The sequence below is a fragment of the Panulirus ornatus genome, chromosome 17 (assembly GCF_036320965.1).
Source record: "Panulirus ornatus isolate Po-2019 chromosome 17, ASM3632096v1, whole genome shotgun sequence".
Lineage (NCBI taxonomy): Eukaryota > Metazoa > Arthropoda > Malacostraca > Decapoda > Palinuridae > Panulirus > Panulirus ornatus.
Window position 1 is genome coordinate 25,148,146 of NC_092240.1, and position 24,756 is coordinate 25,172,901.

The 24,756-nt window shown below is 50.9% G+C and overlaps 1 protein-coding gene across 1 annotated transcript; it reads right to left on the reverse strand.

Moving 5' to 3' along the window:
• Nucleotides 1-1,176: 1,176 nt before the first annotated feature.
• Nucleotides 1,177-24,748, reverse strand: LOC139754418 (uncharacterized). Its single transcript, XM_071671696.1, has 2 exons — nucleotides 22,769-24,748; nucleotides 1,177-22,587 (listed from the first exon to the last, which is right to left on the reverse strand). Exons 1-2 carry the CDS (start codon nucleotides 24,746-24,748, stop codon nucleotides 1,177-1,179), a joined length of 23,391 nt encoding a protein of 7,796 aa, XP_071527797.1.
• Nucleotides 24,749-24,756: the final 8 nt, after the last annotated feature.

Below are 24,756 nucleotides of genomic sequence, written 5' to 3' on the forward strand. Positions count from 1 at the left end.
TCCAAACTAGTATTTCGAGAAGCAGCGCCCTGCATCGTGGCTCTGGGATACTCTGTACTAACAAGCTCCTTCTGAAGAGCATACTTCCGAGTGTAGTCATGTTGGGTAGGTAGGGAATCATCCCCTGCTTCTCTAGCTGTCTCCCTTACAACATCTCCTTTTGTGTTTGTCCCATCCAACACCCTGTCGTCTAAGCCACGAATGTCAGCAGTGGTTGTCGCTACCAAGTGGCGACCAGACGTTTGCCTGGAGTCTGATAATGGGAATTTTACCTCTTTTCTTCCTCGCAAATGAGGCGCGGGTGTCACTGCAACGCCCTCGTCACTTGGTGTCGTGCATCCAGTAGCTGGTTGTAGAGAATCTCGTGCTGAGGGTATATCGAAGCCTGCCAAAGCGCCCTGGCCAGTAATGTTGGTGCCGACAACGGACTGGCCCTCAGTACCATATGATAAGTTGGCCTTACCTGGCTGAGCGCTTTTGAGGCTAACGTCTACATGTCCACGTCCATTATTACTTTCATCTTCCATATGATCTCTTGTAACAATTTGCTCTCCGTTACCCTCATTATCGGTGTCCAACACGCCCTCTTGGGTCAATGTTACACGAGGAACATCGCAAGATGACACTACTGTATTTTCTTCAGTGAAATCGCTTTTGTTACTGTCGGCAACCACATTATACTTTACACTGGGCACAGCGCTTTTGGCGAATTCGGAGGTGAAGAGAGAGTGTCCATCACCCGCGTTCATGCTCTCACCTGCAGTTGTAGAATCCGTCTCTTGAGATGTGACACGCCTGTTGCCAGACATCTGTTCCTCAGGACCTGGTGTACGCATAATGTTACTCGCTCTGTCCATACGAACACCACTTGCTCTTGGAGTTCCTGCTGCATGTGTACCACCTTGCACGACGTTACCTTCTGACAATATGTGTCTGTCTGAGCCTCCTTTATATACCGTCACTTGCTCTTCGTTAAGCTCAGCAAGAGCAACGTCTCTGGCAGGATCACAGGACAACAGAGCATCCTCTGCAAAGGAAACATCCCCAGATTCCATCCCTGACCCAGGGTAACAGTTGTCCCATTCATTGATACCGGGAGTGTAGCTGACATACCCCAGGCGCTGAGATAAGTCATCAGCTCTTTCCTGAAGTTCTGAAGCAGCCGAAACTTCAGTTTCATCGTCCGGAACAGCGGGCTGCGTCCGATACTTCACGGTTTATTGTAGGAACCAAGTGGATCGGTGCGGGTGACTCTTCTTCACTTACTGAGGGCTTGAGATACGTTAATGGTACAGCCTTACTCGCTGCTCTACCTCGTTTACAGCTCTTTAGAGCAACACTATTTACCACTGGTTGTCTTTCTTGCTCACACGTTGGTGGCGAAGAACTGACGGAAATATCACTCTCGGCAACGCTTTTTAATGCATCCGACTGTCGAACACGTGCTATTCTCGTAGGGACTGGAGGAAGTGTACTTTCTACAAGGGGTCCTTCAACCTGGTAAGTTAATGGTGTTATATAACTTTCCGAGCCGTGTTGGACGATAAATCCACCTGACTCTCCTACAGCTGTGTATAAGGGTACTGCCCTTGATGTGTTATCATTTTCCTGAATGTCAGGGAGGCTATGGAGACCCGGTTCACCGGCTCTCATATCTGTAGGGAGATATGACTGAGGGTCAGGAGTCGCTGGGTCTTCAGCTGGCATTACTTCCAAGCATGAAAATCCAGCTCCCACTCGGACACCTGGTGGATACTGGTCTCCACCTCTCCTATGGTCGAGTGAAGCGGGTGCTGCTTCATTTACCTCCGACGTCTGAGGCAGACCTGGATGTCCGGCTGGTACAATCGCATTTCGGTCTGGAGTGTCAGTCCCAACTGGCAAAACAGAACACTGGACTGGGACCACATTTGTGAGGTTTGTAGGAGCAATCCTTTCCACTGGTGAGCTGTGTGTGGACACTGTGGTGATGCCTCGTATGATGTTACTGTCAGCACACACATCACCAGTTCCGGTACATCCAGCAGCAACCCTCATGATACTTTCCGAGGTGTGAGTACCGAGACGAACTCTGTCCTCTACAGTACGTGGGGCGTTATTCGTGCCACCTGTAACGGTGCGTGTCGCTATGCCTAAATTGTTTTCTATGGTGCTGACGGGAGAAGTGGCAGAAGTTAATCCAGCAACTTGGCTCTTGTCCGCAAAAACACTCACTGAATCCACTGGTGTAGATGTTGCTAAAGGATTAATATCTAAAGAAAAGTCTAACTCCAAGGGTTTCATTGCCCGCCGAGAGATCTGCCCTGTGGGGGGAACTAAAGAAGTGGCAGTTTTTACTTTGGTCATAGAATCCTGGTAATTGTGAGGGATAAATGAACAAGATGCATGTTGGGCGTCAATGACAGAGGTCTGGGGTAAAGATGGAATGGCTTGGGAGCCATCATTCTCCACTCTCGAATTCAGTGGATGTGGACCAGACATTACCTTGGAACTTGGTGTGTGTGCTGTGGAGGTGGGTAACTGGTGACTCTCTGTTTCTCCCCCATCTGTCCTGGAATTCTCAGCTGTATGCATGTTACTGACTGCCATCACAGAGCCTTCTGATATCAGAGTTATTCCTTGGGAATCACTGATGTCTTCAGCCAACTTCTGTGCAGGTACAGCGGAAACGCCTTGAATATGAATGCTTTCCTCCTGGGAGTTCTGCAGCGTCAGAGTTGTCGCACTGTGTGTGTCAACTTCGGTCACGACGTTTTGAGATGTTAGAGATGCCACTTCCTGAGGATCACTGGAGTCCTGTGGTTTCTGAAGTCTCGACACTTGAGAAACATCGACTTCAGCTGCTAAGTTTAGTGATGCTTGATGAGTTAAAGTATGAGTTCCGACATCTACTTCAAAATCTTGTGATGTTAAAGGATCTGATGTTCGACGAACGTAGCTTTCTAACTTGGAGGGCAGCGGTGTCAAGGGGGCCACTGGTGGAGTATCAGTGATTCCTGCACTGGATCCCCGAGGTGTTGAGTGAGTTGATATCAGAGTGGTGTTGCCTTCACCCATGGCGTTCACTGGTGCTGCAGAAACTACCATCTGAGGGGTGATGGATACCACACCATCCCTCGATGTTGGCTGAATCAGTGGATGAGACGTGCTCACCTCTGCTTCAGTGTACTGTGGCCGAGGACCACTGACATCTACTGGAGAATCTTGTGGTGTACGAGAGGTCACAGCCTGGAGACTGCTGACTTCTGTCACAGTTTTCCGCTGTATTAGAGGAGTTGCTCCTTGAGAGGCGTCGACTTCCATAGCGGAGGTCGAAGACCTTGAAGGAGCCAAGGTTTGAGTACGTCCAACTTCGACCTGGGAGATTACTGGTGTGATAGTAACTTGTACTCCGGAGACCTCTGGTGGTGCACGGGTACACGTCTGGTGAGGAATGACTTCTTCCACGGAGCTTTGTCGTGTCAGGCGATTTAATGTTTGAGGGGTAACGACCCCCACCATGGACTCATGTGCTGGTGTAGAACTCAGCCCTGGTGGAATGTTGCCTCCTGAGGTCTGTACAGCTGTAAGAGGAACCTCATCTTCAGGAATGTCGACCGCCAACATGGACTTCAGTGTTGGCGGAGTCGTCAGTGCATCACTCCGGCTAACGTTTACAGTGGACTGCTGTGGTGCCACTGAGCTCACTGCCGGAGGAGCGTTGCTTTCAAATATGGTGTCACGTGGTGCTTGTGATGTCACTGGTTGGTTAGCGCTGACTTGTATTATGGAGTTGCACGGCGTTAGAGTGGTGGCTGCTCTCCCAGATAAACTGTCTGCCAGCATGGAATGTTGGGGTGTAGGAGTACTCATCCCATGGCGAGCGAAAACCTTCACCCTGTCGTTCTCTGGTGTACGAGGAATCACTACCAGAGCAGGATTGACCTCCAGTATGGGCTTCTGTGGGGTCTGCACGTTCACTTCTGGGACGATATTGAGATCCACTGTTGAGAGTCGTGGTGAAACTGGAGGCACTGACTGAGTGGAGCCGAGTTTACTCGTAGACGCCTGTGGTATTGGAGAACTCACAGAGGTCTGTGGTGCTGAAGAACCTATAAAGGTCTGTGGTGATGAAGAACTCACAGAGGTCTGTGGTGTTGAAGGACTCACAGGGGTCTGTGGTGTTGAAGGACTCACAGAGGTCTGTGGTGTTGAAGGACCCACAGAGGTCTGTGGTGTTGAAGGACTCACAGGGGTCTGTGGTGTTGAAGGACCCACAGAGGTCTGTGGTGTTGAAGGACTCACAGAGGTCTGTGGTGTTGAAGGACTCACAGGGGTCTGTGGTGTTGAAGGACCCACAGAGGTCTGTGGTGTTGAAGGACTCACAGAGGTCTGTGGTGTTGAAGGACCCACAGAGGTCTGTGGTGTTGAAGGACTCACAGAGGTCTGTGGTGTTGAAGGACTCACAGGGGTCTGTGGTGTTGAAGAACCCACAGAGGTCTGTGGTGTTGAAGGACTTACAGGGGTCTGTGGTGTTGAAGGACTCACAGAGGTCTGTGGTGTTGAAGGACTCACAGGGGTCTGTGGTGTTGAAGGACCCACAGAGGTCTGTGGTGTTGAAGGACTCACAGGGGTCTGTGGTGTTGAAGGACCCACAGAGGTCTGTGGTGTTGAAGGACTCACAGGGGTCTGTGGTGTTGAAGGACCCACAGAGGTCTGTGGTGTTGAAGGACTCACAGGGGTCTGTGGTGTTGAAGGACCCACAGAGGTCTGTGGTGTTGAAGGACTCACAGGGGTCTGTGGTGTTGAAGGACCCACAGAGGTCTGTGGTGTTGAAGGACTCACAGGGGTCTGTGGTGTTGAAGGACCCACAGAGGTCTGTGGTGTTGAAGGACTCACAGGGGTCTGTGGTGGTGAAGGACCCACAGAGGTCTGTGGTGTTGAAGGACTCACAGGGGTCTGTGGTGTTGAAGAAGTCGCAGCAAGTGTGCTATCGACTAGTGCGGCATCTTGCTGTGCCGCAAGAGTGAGTGTAGGGGACCCAGCCACTTCCACCATGCTGTCCTGTGATGTCACCACAACACTGACCTCTGCCGTAGGTTGTCGTGACTTCAGTGACGTCTCTGCTGGGATAATGTTGGCTTCTACGACGAGACTATGTGGTGATGGAGGCATCGCTCCATCAAGGGTCATGACTTCCTCCACACAATACTGTGGCGTTGAAGCAAACCTTTCCCGATTATCTCCTTCCACAGACTGGTCAGCAATGACTTTGGTCACGATGTGCTGTGGTAGTGGTGTCACGATGTTCTGTGGTTGTGGTGTCACGATGTGCTGTGGTAGTGGTGTCACGATGTTCTGTGGTAGTGGTGTCACGATGTTCTGTGGTTGTGGTGTCACGATGTGCTGTGGTTGTGGTGTCACGATGTTCTGTGGTTGTGGTGTCACGATGTTCTGTGGTAGTGGTGTCATGATGTTCTGTGGTTGTGGTGTCACGATGTTCTGTGGTAGTGGTGTCACGATGTTCTGTGGTAGTGGTGTCACGATGTTCTGTGGTATTGGTGTCACGATGTTCTGTGGTTGTGGTGTCACGATGTTCTGTGGTTGTGGTGTCACGATGTTCTGTGGTTGTGGTGTCACGATGTTCTGTGGTAGTGGTGTCACGGTGTTCTGTGGTAGTGGTGTCACGATGTTCTGAGGTTGTGGTGTCATGATGTTCTGTGGTTGTGGTGTCATGATGTTCTGTGGTTGTGGTGTCACGATGTTCTGTGGTTGTGGTGTCACGATGTTCTGAGGTTGTGGTGTCATGATGTTCTGTGGTTGTGGTGTCACGATGTTCTGTGGTTGTGGTGTCACGATGTTCTGTGGTAGTGGTGTCACGATGTTCTGAGGTTGTGGTGTCATGATGTTCTGTGGTAGTGGTGTCACGATGTTCTGTGGTTGTGGTGTCACGATGTTCTGTGGTTGTGGTGTCACGATGTTCTGTGGTAGTGGTGTCACGATGTTCTGTGGTAGTGGTGTAACCAGTGCCTCAGATACGTCAACTTCCACTATGAAATTTTCCGTTGTCAGAGGAGTTAATACCTGACCAGTACTGACTTGGTCTGTGGGAGTAGCAATGACTTGGTCTGTGGGAGTAGTACGGACTTGGTCTGTGGGAGTAGTACGGACTTGGTCTGTGGGAGTAGCAATGACTTGGTCTGTGGGAGTAGTACGGACTTGGTCTGTGGGAGTAGTACGGACTTGGTCTGAGGGAGTAGCAATGACTTGGTCTGTGGGAGTAGTACGGACTTGGTCTGTGGGAGTAGCAATGACTTGGTCTGTGGGAGTAGCAATGACTTGGTCTGTGGGAGTAGCAATGACTTGGACTGTGGGAGTAGTACGGACTTGGTCTGTGGGAGTAGTACGGACTTGGTCTGTGGGAGTAGCAATGACTTGGTCTGTGGGAGTAGTGCGGACTTGGTCTGTGGGAGTAGCAATGACTTGGACTGTGGGAGTAGCACTGACTTGGACTGTGGGAGTAGCACTGACTTGGACTGTGGGAGTAGCAATGACTTGGTCTGTGGGAGTTGTACTAACTTGATCAATGGGAGTAACAGTGACCTGGTCTGTGGGAGTAGCAATGACTTGGTCTGTGGGAGTAGGAATTACTTGGTCTGTGGGAATAGCAATGACTTGGTCTGTGGAAGTAGTACGGACTTGGTCTGTGGGAGTAGCAATGACTTGGTCTGTGGGAGTAGCAATGACCTGGTCTGTGGGAGTAGCAATGATCTGGTCTGTGGGAGTAGCAATAACTTGGTCTGTGGGGGTAGCAATAACTTGGTCTGTGGGAATAGCAATGACTTGGAATGTGGGAGTAGCAATGACTTGGTCTGTGGGAGTATGAATTACTTGGTCTGTGGGAGTAGCAATGATCTGGTCTGTGGGAGTAGCAATGACTTGGTCTGTGGGAATAGCAATAACTTGGTCTGTGGGAGTAGCAATGACTTGGAATGTGGGAGTAACAATGACTTGGTCTGTGGGAGTAGGAATTTCTTGGTCTGTGGGAGTAGCAATAACTTGGTCTGTGGGAGTAGCAATAACTTGGTCTGTGGGAATAGCAATGACTTGGTCTGTGGGAGTAGCAATGACTTGGTCTGTGGGAGTAGCAATAACTTGGTCTGTGGGAGCAGTACTGACTTTGTTTGTGGGAGTAGCAATGACTTGTTCTGTGGGAGTAGAACTGACTTGGACTGTGGGAGTAGCACTAATTTGAGCAATGGGAGTAGTAATGACTTGGTCTGTGGGTGTACCAATGACTTGGTCTGTGGGAGTAGTACTTATTTGGACTGTGGGAGTAGCAATGACTTTGTCTGTGGGAGTGGTACTAACTTGATCAATGGAAGTAGCAATGACTTGAACTGTGGGAATAGCAATGACTTGGTCAATGGGAGTAGTACTGACTTGGTCTGTGGGAGTAGCAATAACTTGGTCTGTGGGAGTAGCAATGACTTTAACTGTGGGAGTAGCAATGACTTGGTCAATGGGAGTAGTAATGTCTTGGTCTGTAGGAGTAGCAATAACTTGGTCTGTGGGAGTAGCAATGATCTGGTCTGTGGGAGTAGCAATGACTTGGTCTGTGGGAGTAGCAATGACTTGGTCTGTGGGTGTAGCAATGACTTGGTCTGTGGGAGTAGCAATGACTTGGTCTGTGGGAGTAACAATGACTTGGTCTGTGGGAGTAGCAATGACTTGGTCTGTGGGAGTAATAATGACTTGGTCTGTGGGAGTAGTAATGACTTGGTCTGTGGGAGTAGCAATGACTTGGTCTGTGGGTGTAGCAATGACTTGGTCTGTGTGAGTAGCAATGACTTGGTCTGTGGGAGTAGCAATGACTTGGTCTGTGGGAGTAGTACTAACCTGGTCAATGGCAGTAGCAATAACTTGGTTTGTGGGAGTAATAATGACTTGGTCTGTGGGAGTAGCAATGACTTGGTCTGTGGGTGTAGCAATGACTTGGTCTGTGGGAGTAGCAATGACTTGGTCTGTGGGTGTAGCAATGACTTGGTCTGTGGGAGTAGCAATGACTTGGTCTATGGGAGTTGTACTGACTTGGCCTGTGGAAGTAGCAATGACTTGGTCTGTGGGAGTTGTACTGGCTTGGTCTGTGGAAGTAGGAATGACTTGGTCTGTGGGAGTAGCAATGACTTGGTCTGTGGGAGTAGCAATGACTTGGTCTGTGGGAGTAGCAATAACTTGGTCCGTGGGAGTATCAATGACTTGGTCTGTAGGAGTAGGAATTACTTGGTCTGTGGGTGTAGCAATGACTTGGTTTGTGGGAGTAGGAATTACTTGGTCTGTGGGAGTAATAATGACTTGGTCTGTGGGAGTAGCAATGACTTGGTCTGTGGGAGTGGCAATGACTTGGTCTGTGGGAGTAGGAATTACTTGGTCTGTGGGAGTAGCAATGACTTGGTTAATGGGAGTAGCAATGACTTGGTCTGTGGGAGTAGCAATGACTTGGTCTGTGGGAGTAGCAATGACTTGGTCTGTGGGAGTAATAATGACTTGGTCTGTGGGAGTAATAATGACTTGGTCTGTGGGAGCAGCAATGACTTGGTCTGTGGGAGTAATAATGACTTGGTCTGTGGGAGTATGAATTACTTGGTCTGTGGGAGTAGCAATGACTTGGTCTGTGGGAGTAATAATGACTTGGTCTGTGGGAGTAGCAATGACTTGGTCTGTGGGAGGAGCGATGACTTGGTCTGTGGGTGTAGCAATGGCTTGGACTGTGGGAGTAGCAATGACTTGATCTGTGGTGGTAGCAATGACTTGATCTGTGGGAGTGGCAATGACTTGGTCTGTGGGAGTAGCAATGACTTGGTCTGTGGGAGTAGCAATGACTTGGTCTGTGGGAGTAATAATGACTTGGTCTGTGGGAGTAGCAATAACTTGGTCTGTGGGAGTAGCAATGACTTGGTCTGTGGGAGGAGCGATGACTTGGTCTGTGGGTGTAGCAATGGCTTGGTCTGTGGAAGTAGCAATGACTTGGTCTGTGGGAGTAGCAATGACTTGATCTGTGGGAGTGGCAATGACTTGGTCTGTGGGAGTAGCAATGACTTGGTCTGTGGGAGTAGCAATGACTTGGTCTGTGAGTGTAGCAATGACTTGGTCTGTGAGTGTAGCAATGACTTGGTCTGTGGGAGTAGCTATGGCTTGGTCTGTGGGAGTAGCAATAACTTGGTCTGTGGATGTAGCAATGACTTGGTCTGTGGGAGTAGCAATGACTTGGTCTGTGGGAGTAGCTATGACTTGGTCTGTGGGAGTAGCAATGACTTGGTCTGTGGAGTTTTGTGATGCTAAAAGGGTCACAGACCTACCACTGCTGACCTCATCCACAATGGCCCGTTTCCTGAGAGGAGTCGCTGCTTCACTACTGTCAGCCTTGCTCATGGCCTGTTGGCGCGTAGCGGCCACCTCCACGGCAGGTGTGGCGGAGGCTTCCTCACCACTCACAACCCGGCGACTCCTCATGTTTGCCGCGAGGGTCCATGGTGTCAAGGGCGTCGCTGACTGAGAGGGATTGATTCCTCCCGAAGCGTCCCGCCCTATGATAGGGGTTACAGCCTGAGCAGGAGTCACCTCCGCCATGGTCACTGTGGAATCTAGAGCCACCTCCGTCTGGATCGTGTTCGCTCTCAACACCACACACTCCTGCTCCATCGTACGAACGGTTGCCTGACAAGCGCCGAGTTCTGTCGTGTTGTTCTCTGGCGTTGCTGGGGTCAGCGCTGGTAAAGTAAGCACCACCGGCAAAGGAGAATGTTGCGCTAAAGGTGCAACTTCTTCAAGAACAGCGGCTTCCACTGTGGAATCCAGCGGTGCTCGCTGAGTCAACGCTTCAAGCGTTGTAGCGCTTGATATGGCAAGCTGTGGCGTGACACGAGACTCCGCTTGCAAAGCATCAGATTCTACAGCAGGGGTGTCCAGCATTACTGGAGTCACTGCCTGAGGAGCGTTTAATTCCAGAACATGTGGTATCACTGGAGTCACTGCCTGAGGAGCATCAAACTCCATAGCAGAGTTCTGTGGTGTCAGAAGACACGATACATGACTGCTGCTGAACTCCACCACAGAGCTCTGTGCTGGAGGAGACGTAAGCGACGCAGCTGCCTCGATTTCTCCGGCAGCGTCGTGCGGTGTGGGAGAGGAAACTGCTCGTGGAACGTCCGGGTCTCCCACATATCCCTCTTGTACAGAGGCCATTCCTTGTACCGTGATAGCTTCCATCAAAGACTTCTTTGGTGGCAGAAAAGTACCTCCTTCAGAATTCTTGACTTCCAGGACATTCTTTGGTGTTGCACTGGTCCCTGCATGAGAAATGTTGGCTTCCACTTTGGATGTGTGTGGTGTAAGACAACCCATACTCTCCATACTTCTGACTTCCACGACGGGGGTCGCTAACGGCAGCGCCTGAAGACTACCAACTTCCTCCATGAAGTTCTCTGGCGTACTTCCAGGTAATACTTCTGGACTGCTGACTGCCACCACAGAGGTCTTTGATGCTAAGGCAGTCACCGCTTCATCAGTAGTGATTCCCATTATGAAGTTCTGCTGCGCAAGGCGGACATCCAACACTGTGCTCTGTGGTGCAGTACGAGTTACTGCTTGAGTCCTTCCTACTTCCGCCATGGACCTTAGCTGTGTGTGAGGAGTTACAGCTTGGCCGTTGGTCTCCTCCTCCATTGGAGTTACAGTTTGGGCACTGCTGACCTCATGAGTGGTTTGTGAGGTTTGTGGCGTGGCCTTCGCTCTCGAGTTCACTGGTCGTAAAGGTGCCACTGCATAAGAGTCACTAACATCTGTTCTTCGGTTCACTGGTGTGCGAGTAATCGCTGGCTGCGCACTGTCGACATCCTCTATAGAAATCTGAGATGTTTGTGGGATCATCAAATTAGCAGTCATGCTTTCTCCTGCGGAATCCTGGGGTATTAGAGAGACGTCTGCATGAGATGTGTTCATTTTCAACCAGGTGGTCTGTGATGTCACGGGAGTCACAGGCTTTGTGCTTTTGGCTTCCGCTACTGAATTCTGTGTTGATACAGGAATAACCCGAGGGGTTTCCTCTCCCAACATAAAGTTCTGTGGGGTTACGGAAGATACGGATTCATTACCGACCTTAAACGCAGAGTTCTGAGATGAGAGATGAGTTACTGCTTCAGCAGTAACGAGTTCTACGACAGAGCTCTGTGGTATGAGGGGCATCACCGCCTTATCAAAAATGGTAACTTCCAACAAAGAGCTCCGACTTCTATAAGGAGTCACTTCTTCAAGGGTGCTAGCCTCAACCACAGAGGTCTGCGGTGTTAGCAGAGTCTCTGCTTGCAAGGTGTCGACCTCCAAAATGGATTCTTGAGGTGTTTGTAGAGTCAATGGCGCAGCAACACCGACATCTACCGTAGATTCCTGTGTTCTTAAAGCAGACGATACATGAGGAGGACTGATTTCCACCTGAAGCCTCCTTGGTTCAGGAGGGATCACTCTTTCTACTACACTGGCTTCTGTTTCTGAGTTCTGCGGTGTGAAAGGATCCAGTTCCGTTGTGCAAACTTCTGCAATGGCGTTCTGTGTTGTTGGACGCGTACCTGACTGAGGTGTGTCGCGATGAGGAGTTATTTCGTCTTGTGACTCGGTTCTGACTTGCACCACCGACCTCTGTCGTGTTGATGGGATCAGTGCTTGAGTACTCTCAACTTGTACCGTAGGGATCCATAAAGGAATCACCGTTTCAACAGCGTTGACTTCCACCATGGGACTCTGCTGCGTTCTATTCAGTTCTGCTATAGAGCTTTGAGATGGCTGTATAGACACTCGTCCACCGCTTCTAACTCTGACGAGACGGTTTTGTGCTGCAGGAGCTTTCGTCTCCTGAAGAGTGCCGACTTCCTCCACGAGGTTCTCTGATGGTGGAAGGGTTACTGAAGGAGCTCTTCTGACAACTGTCTGCGGTTTTAGAGACGTCGTAAGTGGAGTACGATCATCTTCAACCCCAGTGTCATGGGGTGCTACAGGAGGCACTGCCTCACTACTGCTGAATTCCATCACTGAGCTCTGTGAAGTTAAAGGTGTCACTGTGAGAGCACTGCTACCAAGGACTGTGGTAGTCCGTGGTGGTCTAGGGGTCACTGCCTGAGAGGTGGTGTGTGTTGATCCAAGAGTCACTGCCTGAGAGGTGGTCTGTGGTGATCCAGGAGTCACTGCCTGAGAGGTGGTCTGTGTTGATCTGGGAGTCACTGCCTGAGAGGTGGTCTGTGGTGATCCGGGAGTCACTGCCTGAGTAATGTCAACAACCAACATGGGGTTGGGTGGTACTACAGCAGGCAGAGCTTCGTTGTCTCTCACTGCCCCAGCGATGTTCTGGGGAACGACTGTTCGACCACTGCTTTCTTCCCCCATGGAGCTGTGCAGCGTAAGAGGCTCCACATCATATACATCCCTCACCCTTGTCCTCTCCTCCACCTGGCGGGCCTGAGGTGGGAGAGGTCCTGCTGCTTGGGCAGCGTACACCTGGGAATGGCCCACTGCTGGGGATATCGCCGAGTGAGGTGCACCGACGTCTGATATCAAGTCTTGAGGTGGGAGGGGAGTCAGTACTCCAGACGAGTTGACCTCCAGAGTGGGGTCTTGTGGTTGAATGGTCGTCAGAGGTCGACTTCTCTTCACTTCCACAATGGGTATCGGTGACCCAAGAGAACTCATGCTCTGCACACTGCTAATTTCTGCCATATTTTCCACGTTGCTCATTTCTGCCATGCATGGCACAGTAACTTCGTCTGCCGTGCTTTGCAAAGCGGGAATGTCTGCCATGGAGCTTTGTGTTGCTACCAGAGGTCTGGCCTGGGAAATACTGATTTCTGTCATGGGGTACTGGGACGTCACAGGAGTAACTGTCATGGGGTGCTGGGACGTCACAGGAGTAACTGTCATGGGGTGCTGAGACGTCACAGGAGTAACTATCATGGGGTGCTGAGACGTCACAGGAGTAACTGTCATGGGGTGCTGAGACGTCACAGGAGTAACTGTCATGGGGTGCTGGGACGTCACAGGAGTAACTGTCATGGGGTGCTGAGACATCACAGGAGTAACTGTCATGGGGTGCTGAGACGTCATAGGGGTAACTGTCATGGGGTGCTGAGACGTCACAGGAGTAACTGTCATGGGGTGCTGAGACGTCACAGGAGTAACTGTCATGGGGTGCTGAGACATCACAGGAGTAACTGTCGAAGGGTGCTGAGACATCACAGGAGTAACTGTCATGGGGTGCTGAGACATCACAGGAGTAACTGTCATGGGGTGCTGATCCGTCACAGGAGTAACTGTCATGGAGTGCTGAGACGTCACAGGAGTAACTGTCATGGGGTGCTGAGACGTCACAGGAGTAACTGTCATGGGGTGCTGAGACGTCACAGGAGTAACTGTCATGGAGTGCTGAGACGTCACAGGGGTAACTGTCATGGGGTGCTGAGACATCACAGGAGTAACTGTCATGGGGTGCTGAGACGTCACAGGAGTAACTGTCATGGGGTGCTGAGACGTCACAGGAGTAACTGTCATGGGGTGCTGAGACATCACAGGAGTAACTGTCATGGGGTGCTGAGACATCACAGGAGTAACTGTCATGGGGTGCTGAGACATCACAGGAGTAACTGTCATGGGGTGCTGAGACATCACAGGAGTAACTGTCATGGGGTGCTGAGACTTTACAGGAGTAACTGTCATGGGGTGCTGAGACATCACAGGAGTAACTGTCGAAGGGTGCTGAGACATCACAGGAGTAACTGTCATGGGGTGCTGAGACATCACAGGAGTAACTGTCATGGGGTGCTGAGACATCACAGGAGTAACTGTCGAAGGGTGCTGAGACATCACAGGAGTAACTGTCATGGGGTGCTGAGACATCACAGGAGTAACTGTCGAAGGGTGCTGAGACATCACAGGAGTAACTGTCATGGGGTGCTGAGACGTCACAGGAGTAACTGTCATGGAGTGCTGAGACGTCACAGGGGTAACTGTCATGGGGTGCTGAGACGTCACAGGGGTAACTGTCATGGGGTGCTGAGACATCACAGGGGTAACTGTCATGGGGTGCTGAGACGTCACAGGGGTAACTGTCATGGGGTGCTGAGAAGTCACAGGAGTAACTGTCATGGGGTGCTGATCCGTCACAGGGGTAACTGTCATGGGGTGCTGAGACGTCACAGGGGTAACTGTCATGGGGTGCTGAGACATCACAGGGGTAACTGTCATGGGGTGCTGAGACGTCACAGGGGTAACTGTCATGGGGTGCTGAGAAGTCACAGGAGTAACTGTCATGGGGTGCTGATCCGTCACAGGAGTAACTGTCATGGGGTGCTGAGACGTCACAGGGGTAACTGTCATGGGGTGCTGAGACGTCACAGGGGTAACTGTCATGGGGTGCTGAGACATCACAGGGGTAACTGTCATGGGGTGCTGAGACGTCACAGGGGTAACTGTCATGGGGTGCTGAGAAGTCACAGGAGTAACTGTCATGGGGTGCTGATCCGTCACAGGAGTAACTGTCATGGGTTGCTCACACGTTACAGAAGTAACTGTCACGGGATGCTGAGCCGTTACAGGAGTAATTGTTTCATCAGTATTAGTGTCCAGCTGGTAATTACGTAGCAACAGAGGTGTACCTCCCTGAACAGATGTGACGTTTACCCTTGCGTTCTGTGAGTGAGGAGAGATGACCCTCCCCGCACTCTTCTGTGGTGGCAGAGCAGCTGCTGCTTCAACACTGTGAGCCTTTACCACAGATCTCTGAGGCAGCGAATGGGTCGACACTTGAGAGGGGCCCACCTCCACCATAAGGTTTTGTGGTGTTACTGTAGTTACTGCTTGAGTATCAATGGTATCCTTCATGAGAGTCAGCTGTGTTGATGGAGTCGGTGCTTGACGCGTGTCAGTTTCTGGTCCTGGAGGAACCCCGACCTCCCTACTGTCAACGTCCATCGTCGAGCTCTGTGAAGCTGAGGTCGATCTCCCATGAGCGCCGACCTTCCGCGTGGAGTCCTCAGCTCCGTCAGAAGCATCGTCAGTAATAGTGACCTCTTCTACGGACCTCTGTGGCAGTCGATGTAGACCAGCTTCAGGAGTCTCTACTTGCACCGTGGGAGTATCTGGTGTGAGAGGAGTTCCACTCTGAGAAGCCCCGATCTTCACCTCGGGTTTCTGAGGTATAATGAGGTGGGTCATCGGCTGAGGACAACTGACTTCCATCATGTTGGTCTGAGGGGTCAAAGGAGTGACTGCCTGCATAGTTATGTCTTCTACCATACAGGTCTGAGGCATCATGGGAGCAGGAGACTGAAGCGTACCCACCTCCACCACCATGGGGGCTGAAGGTGCCAGAGTCGAAGCTTGATCACTGGTGGCATCCACCGCCGGATGGGTATCTGCCCGAGTGATGTCCACTTTCACTCTGGAATCCTGCGAGGTTGGTGGCGTGGCTCCGGTACCTTCTGGGGCACAAATGACTCCCACTGTGGAGTAAGGTGGTGTTACTTCTGCTAAGTTTCCAGTGGCAATGAACTCTGCCTGAGAGCCTTCAAGTGTCAGAGTCCTCATTTCAGCAGTGCTGACCTCCATCAAAGACTTTGGCTTTCTTAAAGAGGTAGTTGCTTGAGCAGTGCTGGCTTCCTCCATGGAGGTCTGAGGTGTCACAGAAGTAACTCCCTGAGCGGCGTGAACTTCGACCGCAGAGTTCTGTGGGGTTGAAAGATTCACACTTCGGGTTGGGCCGATTTTCTTCATCGGGTTCTGTGGTATTGGGGAAGTCGATGCATGCTGAGTGCCAACTTCCATCAAAGCCATTTGAGATGTTTGAGGATCTATTACCTGGGGTTTGATTACCACCATCCTGGAGTTACGCAGAGTGAAAGGAGCCAAAGCTTCGGTACTCTGGTCCTTAAGAATGGAGTATTCTGGTAATAAAGGAGTCACTGGTTCTGTAGACTCAATATCCAACGTGGAGCTCTCTGGTGATCGAGAAACCAGTGCCTGGGGCGTGATCATTCTCACCTTGGATGCTTGTAATGCAGTAGCTTCTTGTACACTGCTTACCTCAGCTACGGATTTCGGTGATGTCTGAGGCGTAACAACTACTTCAGCTGAGGTGGCTTTCACCCAAGGCCTGTCTGATGTCTCGGAAATTACCGACGGTGTTGAGTCGACCACTACCCTGGATCTCCGTGGCACTGCAGAAGTCAATGCTAGAGGAGCACCAGCTTCTGCTGTTTCATCATGCAGTGTTAAAGTTACTGCCTCAGTACAAGTGGCTTCCATTACTGACTCCTCTCGTGACAGGAGACCCACTGCATGACTAGGGTGGTCTTCTACAATATGGGTCTGTCGTCTTGGAGTAGATGGTGTTTGAACAGCGCTGACCTCTGCTTCCGTGGGATCGTTAGGCTGAAGATGAAGAGCCTCTTGATCGCTTTCGATTTCCACCATGGCGCTCTGCAGCACCGGAGCAATCACTGCTTGGTGGTCCTGCAGTGCCAGAGAAGTTACACATTCAGTGGTGTTGACTTCCTCGGTGAAGCTCTGCTGCGGCAGGAGGGTAACTGTGTGAACAGTCCTGGCTTCCTCCATGGAACTCTTAGGTGCATGAGAAGTCTCAACCTGGGGTGTGGTGGTGGCTACCTCCAAACCCTCCTGTTGTACCGCTGGGGCCACAGCTTGAGTGACACGGACATCCTCCGAGGATTCCTGTGGTGTGATCACAGTCAATGACTGTGGTGCTACAAGAGCCGCAGTTTGTGATGTATCGATTTGTAGCATCGAGGTCTGTGGTGTTGAAGGAATCAAGACTTGAGGTGCCCTCACCACCGTCGGGTTCTGGGGTATCTGAGGAGTACCTGCCTGTGCAGAGTCGTCTGCCACAGCAGAGCTCTGTGATACTGAGGTAGTCCCTTTCTGGGGGAAGATAACTTCCACCACGGAGCTCTGTGGTGTCACAAATGTAATGTCTTTATCAATGGAGCCCTGTGGTGTCACAAGTGTACTATCTTCGACCATGGAGCTCTGTGGAGTCACAAGTGTACTGTCTTTACCTATGGAGCTCTGTGGTGTCACAAGTGTACTGTCTTTATCTATGGAGCTCTGTGGTGTCAGAGGTGTAGTGTCTTCCACCATGGAGCTCTGTGGTGTCACAAGTGTACTGTCTTTATCTATGGAGCTCTGTGGTGTCACATGTGTACTGTCTTTATCAATGGAGCTCTGTGGTGTCACAAGTGTACTGTCTTTATCTAGAGAGCTCTGTGTTATCAAAGGTGTAGTGTCTTCCACCATGGTGCTCTGTGGTGTCAGAGGTGTAGTGTCTTCCACCATGGAGCTCTGTGGTGTCACATGTGTACTGTCTTCATCTATATAGGTCTGTGGTGTCACGAGTGTATTGTCGTTATCTATGGAGCTCTGTGAAGTCACAAGTGTACTGTCTTTATCTATACAGCTCTGTGGTGTCAGAGGTGTAGTGTCTTCCACAATGGAGCTCTGTGGTGTCAGAGGTGTAGTAGTGTCTTCCACAATGGAGCTCTGTAGTGTCAGAGGTGTAGTGTCTTCCACCATGGAGCTCTGTGGTGTCAGAGGTGTAGTGTCCTCCACCATGGAGCTCTGTGGTGTCAGAGGTGTAGTGTCTTCCATCATGGAGCTCCGTGGTGTCAAAGGTGTAGTGTCTTCCACCATGGAGCTCTGTGGTGTCAGAGGTGTAGTGTCTACCACTATGGTGCTCTGTGGTGTCACAATTGTATTGTCTTTATCAATGGAGCTTTGTGGTGTCACAAGTGTACTGTCTTTATCTATGGAGCTCTGCGGTGTCACAAGTGTACTGTCTTTATCTATGGAGCTCTGTGGTGTCACAAGTGTGCTGTCTTTATCTATGGAGCTCTGTGGTGTCACAAGTGTCCAGTCTTTATCTATGGAGCTCTGTGGTGTCAGAGGTGTAGTGTCTTCCACCATGGAGCTCTGTGGTGTCACAAGTGTACTGTCTTTATCTATGGAGCTCTGTGGTGTCACATGTGTACTGTCTTTATCAATGGAGCTCTGTGGTGTCACAAGTGTACTATCTTCCACCATGGAGCTTCGTGTTATCACAAGTGTACTGTCTTTATCTAGAGAGCTCTGTGTTGTCAGAGGTGTAGTGTCTTCCACCATGGTGCTCTGTGGTGTCAGAGGTGTAGTGTCTTCCACCATGGAGCTCTGTGGTGTCACATGTGTACTGTCTTCATCTATATAGCTCTGTGGTGTCACAAGTGTTTTGTCGTTATCTATGGAGCTCTGTGGTGTCACAAGAGTACTGTCTTTATCTATAAAGCTCTTCGGTGTTAGAGGTGTAGTGTCTTCCACCATGGAGCTCTGTGGTTTCAGAGGTGTAGTATCTTCCACCATGGAGCTCTGTGGTGTCAGAGGTGTAGAGTCTTCCACCATGGAGCTCTGTGGTGTCAGAGGTGTAGAGTCTTCCACCATGGAGCTCTGTGGTGTCAGAGGTGTAGAGTCTTCCACCATGGAGCTCTGTGGTGTCAGAGGTGTAGAGTCTTCCACCATGGAGCTCTGTGGTGTCAGAGGTGTAGAGTCTTCCACCATGGAGCTCTGTGGTGTCAGAGGTGTAGAGTCTTCCACCATGGAGCTCTGTGGTGTTAGAGGTGTAGTGTCTTCCACAATGGAGCTCTGTGGTGTTACAGAAGCAGCTTCCCAAGTGCTGCCTGCCTCCCCTCTGTAGTCCTGTGGTGCTAGCAGAGGAAGTACTGCATCAGCAGTGTCGACTTCCACCAAGGCATTCTGGGGCGCTGGGGAAGTAACAGCTCGAGCAATCCTATCCAATAAGGAGGCCTGTGGCTCTAAGGGAGGAACACTCTCTATGGAGCTCTGTGGTGTCAAAGGAACGTCATGAGACGTACATACGCCCACAGAGGTGTCAGGTGGTGTCAGACACTTGACTGTGTGTTTAGTGCTGACATCCGCCACAGAGGTCTGTGCTGGAGTGACAGCCTGATCGACACAGACGTTCACCAGAGAGTTCTCTGTTGTTGCACGAGCCACAGCCTGAGCAGTGCTGACTCCCTGCACAGAGTCACGTGGTCCTACAGCACTCGCATCAACTTCTAAGACATGGCCTTGTGGTACTACTGGAGTCTCCTCCACCTGAAGCGTGGCAGCTTCCACCATGGTCTTCCGTGTTCTCTCGGTCTCTGCTTGAGAAGCCCTGGCTTCCATCGTGGAATTATCTACAGTGAGTGGAGTCAGTCCCTGAGCAGAGTCGACCTCAAGCACACGGCTCTGTGATCCTGTAGGAGGCAGTGTCTCAGCTGGGGTGGGTGCCAGCGAGGACTTCTTTAGTGGTGCAGAAGTCACAGTCTGGGGAGGGTCGTCCTTCACCAGGGAGATGTGGGGTTTTAAAGGAGTGGACTCTCGAGCGCCACCGATTTCCACCTTACTCTTGACTGAAGTATCTTTTTCCGTGACGTGAATTGTCACTAAGGATCGATCTGGTGCTCGGGGAGTCGCCTTTTGATCCACACCGATGCTCATCACTGATCTCCGAGCGGTGAGAACCGCCATAACGACATTCTGTGGTGTGGGACGAGTCACTGCCTCAGCAGTGCTGACTTCCTCCGTGCAGATCTGGTGTGGTGGATCAGTCGATGCCTGAGAGCTGGTGGCGGTGCTGGCTACCATCATGGCGCTCCGCTGGGGAGTGGAATACGTTGCTGCTTCAGTAGCGCTGGCCTTCTCTACAGACCTGTGTGGTGGTATACGACATGTCTCATGAGCAATGGTGCCCGCCAACGTGGACCTATCTGGTGACCGAGGCGTCACCATCGGACTAGTGCTAACCTTTACCCGGGAGTTTTGTGACGACACAGTAGACACAGCTTTACTAGTACTAACCTCTGTATCAGTGGTCTGAGGGAGTGGGGAAGAAGCAAGTGAGCTCTGTGGTGTCAGAGAGGAAAGATCTTTGGTCCTGCTTGCTTCAGTCGTGGGGCTCTGTAGTGTTCCAGGAGTTGCCGGAGGTGTAATGTCAACTTCAGCCACTGTGCGCTGAGGCATCACAGGAACCGCAGCTTGAGCAATGTCCACCTCCTTTATGGAATCCTGTGGTGGCTGGAGAGTGCCGAGTCCCAACATGGAGCTCTGTGGTGTTGAAGTCACAGTCTGAGCAACAGTGACTTCCTCCAAGGCGTTCCGTGTTCTCTCATAGATGCTGACATCCGCCATGGAGTTCTGGGGCGTTTGAGGAGTTGAAGGATGAGCAGTTTCGACTTCCTCCGTGGAGTAATGTTGTGTAAGTGAGATCACTGCCTGAGCAGTGTCCATATCCACCACAGAGCTCTCTTGTCTTGGGAATATCACTGCTCCAGGAGTGTCGAGTGCCATGATGGAAGTCTGTGATGAAGGAACGGTCCCAACCTGAGGAACGTTTTCGTCCAGATGAATTAAAGGGGTCACTACTTCAATACTGGGACTCTGTGGGGTTAGAACAGTTGCAGTTTGTGGAGTGCTGTCTGTTAAGACCGTGTTTTGAGGTGTTATGGGAGACAATGTATGAGGTGTTGGGGAAGTTGGTGTATGAGGTGTTAGGGATGTCGGTGCATGAGGTGTTAGGGATGTCGGTGCATGAGGTGTTAGGGATGTCGGTGCATGAGGTGTTAGGCATGTCGGTGCATGAGGTGTTAGGCATGTCGGTGCATGAGGTGTTAGGCATGTCGGTGCATGAGGTGTTAGGGATGTCGGTGCATGAGATATTTGAGAAGTCAGTGCATGAGAGGCATTTACTTCTAATGTAGAGTCTGGTGGTGCATGAGGACGTACTACCTGACAAGTGTTCATTTCTACCATAGAGTTCTCGGGGGTCAGAGGAGTACCTTTTCCAACACTGATAGCTTCAGTCATGGCCTTCTTTCCCATCATAACCACAGGTTGGGTATCAACTTCTCTCACGGAATTCAGAGGTGCAAGATGGCTGACTTCTGCCACAGAGGTCTGTGGCGCAACGGAGACGACCACTGGACGTTTAGTGACACCTGCCATGGGATCTGGTAGCGGAGTGACAGTCTCAGTAGTACTGACTCCCTCAACAGAGGTCAAAGACGCTACAGGAGTTACAGCTTCTTTCGAAGGGGTGGCTTCCACCATGGACCTGTGAGGCGTTTGAGAACCACTCGTCTCTAAGACGGAACGCTGTAGGACAGAGGGACTAGTTGCTTCAACATCTTCAGATTCTGCCACTGATATCTGTTGTGTCAGAAGAGACGATGCCGGAGCAGGTCTGGCCTCCACCATGGAGCTCTGTAATGATGGGGTTGGGTCTTCTTGAGCAGCGGTGGTTCTCACCCAGGAACTCTGTCGTGGTACAAGAGTCTGTGATTGTGAAGTGATCACTTCCATCATGGCAGCCTGCAGTGGTACAGTGGTGGCTTCCTTATTACTACCCAGTGGTACAGTGATAACTTCCTCATCACTACTACTACTCAGTGGTACTGTGGTGGCTTCTCTTACACTGCTCATCTCCATCACTGACTTCGATTGTGTTTTCCGAGTTAACGAGTGAGTGGTGCTGCTCTGCATAACACAGCTCTGTGATGGTAGAGGATTCTCTGCTTGTCTGGTGTCGACTCCCATTTGAGGGACCTGCTGCGCTGGGCAAATCTGTCCCTCTGGAGCAACGAGTTCCTCCGTGGAGATCGGCCGCGTCTGAAGGGTTAATGTCCTAGAAGCATCAGCTTCTGATGGAGAGTTCTCTAATGCCTGAAGATTTACTGTCAAATTAGTGTTGACTTGTGCCATGGGGATCTGTGGCACTACAGGGCTACCCTCTTGGGTACTCATGTCTTTCACTAAGAAATTTCGTGGTGTCAAAATGGTCAGTGATTGAGTACTGCTGGATTCCACGGTAGAAATCTGTGGGATGTTCATTCTCTGTATATTGCTCATTCCAGTCACAGAACTTGAGTGTGCAACAGGAGGCCTTGTTACTGGGTGACTGAGTTGTGCCACAGTGTTCTGTAGTGACCGTGGAGTCACTGCTTGAGTTGTATCCATTTCCATCACGTAGGTCTGCGATGGTTCAGGGTCAAGTAGTGGTGATGTGTAGATCACCCTGGAGGTCTGAGGTAGAACAGTAGTGGTTTCTCCTGTCCCTGTGGTAGGGGTTCCCACCATGGGCCACAGTGGTGTGGGAAGGGGAATGGCATCAGTCGTCTCAACCTTCACCTTGGGAAGACTTGATGTGAGACGAGTTCTTAACTGAGTAGTCTTGACATCCACCGTGGACATCTGTAGACTCAAAGGAGTCGCTGCACAAGTAGTATCAATCTCCACCGCAGTGTCTGGTGACATCTGGAGAATACCTGGCTGAGCAGTGTGGAATTTCACAATGGGATCTTCTAGTGTTTTAGGAGTCGCTTTGTTACGAGTGTCGCCTTCTGACGAAGGGGAGGGCGAATGAGAAGTACAGATTCCCGTCATGGAGCACTGCGGTCTTACAGTCACTGTCTGAGTGGTGGTGACATCCACTGTGGAGTTTTGTGGTGGCAGAATAGCAGCTTCCTGAAAAGTATCAACTTGTACCGCGGATTTCAGTGCTGTTACAGAAGTCACTGCTGTAGTGGCTGACGTTCACCATGGGGCTCTTTGGTGACAGAGCCTGTACCTGAGTAGTGGTGACCCTCTGCGATTCCTGTGGTGTTATAAAAATCACTTCCTCAGTCGTGTTACCGGTCCCTCTCACGACGTGGAGCGGTGGTGTTGATGAAGGCAGTGCTTGAGGCGTGCTGCCTTCACCCACAGACATCTGTGGTGATGTAAACGCTTGAACAGTATGAACTTTTGCCCTGGAGTACTGTGGCATCAGAGGAATGATCTCTGGGGAACTGTTGACTTCTGCAGAGGAATTCTGAGGTGCTAAAGGGCCAACCAACTGAGCAGTCTGGTCTTCCACTCTAAACCTCTGTGGTATAAGTGGGGTCACTCTTTCTATGACGCTGACCTCGGTCAGGGAGATCTGGGGTGTTAAAACCGTAGCTGACTCAGAAGTGTCCACCTCGACTGGTGTAGGAGTCGTTCCTTGAGCAAAGATAACTTCCACCATAGAGTCCTCAGATGCTACGTCACGCTCTAATCTTCCTGTACTAACTTGCATGTCTGTGTTCTCTCCTGCTCTTGAAGCGGTTGTCACGTCCGCCATGATATTCTGCAGCGCCAGGGAGGCCACTGCCTGAGAAGTGATAACTTCCATAGCAGAATTCTGGGGCACTGGGGAAGCCATTGCTTTAACAGTGCTGACTTCCTCCATGGAATATTGCGTCGTCAGAGGTGTGGCTTCCTCAGTACTGGCGTCTTCCACCATGGACGATAGAGGGATATGAGGGGCCATCTTTTCCTCAGTGCTGGTTCTCTCCCCCAAGGCTTGTCTTGTTGGACGAGTCGCTGACTGCGGAGTACTACCGTCCGCTGTGGAGTGCTGTGGTGTCATGGGAGTAACTGTCTGAAGCTTACCAACTTCCACAATAGTGAATGGTCTAAGTTCATCCACACTTTCTCCAGTGGTAACTTCCATGACAGGCCTCTGTGTTGGAAGGAAAGCCTCAGCCTCAGTGGCGTCAACGTTCATGATAAAGTCGTGTGGTAGGAGGGATGTCACTGCTTGAGCTGTGTTAACTTCTGACATGGTCATCTGCGGTGCTGGAGGAGCAGATGCTCGAGTGCTATCCCCTTCTACCACTGAGTCTTGTGGACTCCTAAGTGGAGTTACAGCTTGAGTGCTGAAGACCTCTTCAGGAAAGCATTGTGACGTGTGAGGATGAGTCACTTCTTGAGCAACATTTGATTCCATGGAGTTATGCGGTGTGAGGGTCTTCCCTGCGCGAGATATAGTCTCACCGATAGAGTGCCATGCTAATGGTGGGGTGAAAGTATGAGGACTGGTGACTTCCACCACAGATTTCTGTGGTGGCGCGGTAGTTACCGCCTGGGCACTGCTAACTTCTACTATCAAATAAGGTGGTAACTCATGAGTCTTCGCTTCAGTATTGATTTCCACTTTGGAGTTTTGGGATGCAAAATGAGTCACTCTATCAGTGTTATTGACTTCCGAAATAGTGTTGTCCATTCTTTTAAGATCACGTGTACGAGAAGTGCTGCCATCCAACACAGGGTCATGTGATGCTGGAGATGCCACTGGCTGAGCATGGTTGACGTCTACCACAGAGTCCCGTAGCTTGACACAACTCACTGCTTCAGTGCTCTCGACGTGCACCATGGACTTCAGTGATGGTAGTGGATACAATGCTTCAGTAATATTGACTTCCTCCACTGAACTCAGTTGCGCTACACTGGTCACAGAGGCAGTGGTGCTGGCTGCTATGACGGAGCTCTGTGGCAGAGATGTCGCTACTTGTGGACGGCTGACGCTATCCTCAGTCCTTCTCGGTGATAAACAACTCACTGTTCGAGTAACTTCCGCGTGTCCCTCAGGCCTCTGTGTTGTGAATGGAGTTGTGGCTTGAGTACTGATAACTTCTACCTTTAAGTTTTGTGGTGGATGAGGAGCAGCTGCTTTCGCACCTGCCATGAAGTTCTGCGTTTCTGAAATATCTATCGCAGTAGACACGTCATATTCCACTCCTGCACTCGACTGTCTCGTGTCTACAGTGAAGTGCTCTGACAGTGACTTAGTCACTGCTTCTTGTGGGGTTTCGACCTTCGCCATAGGAACAT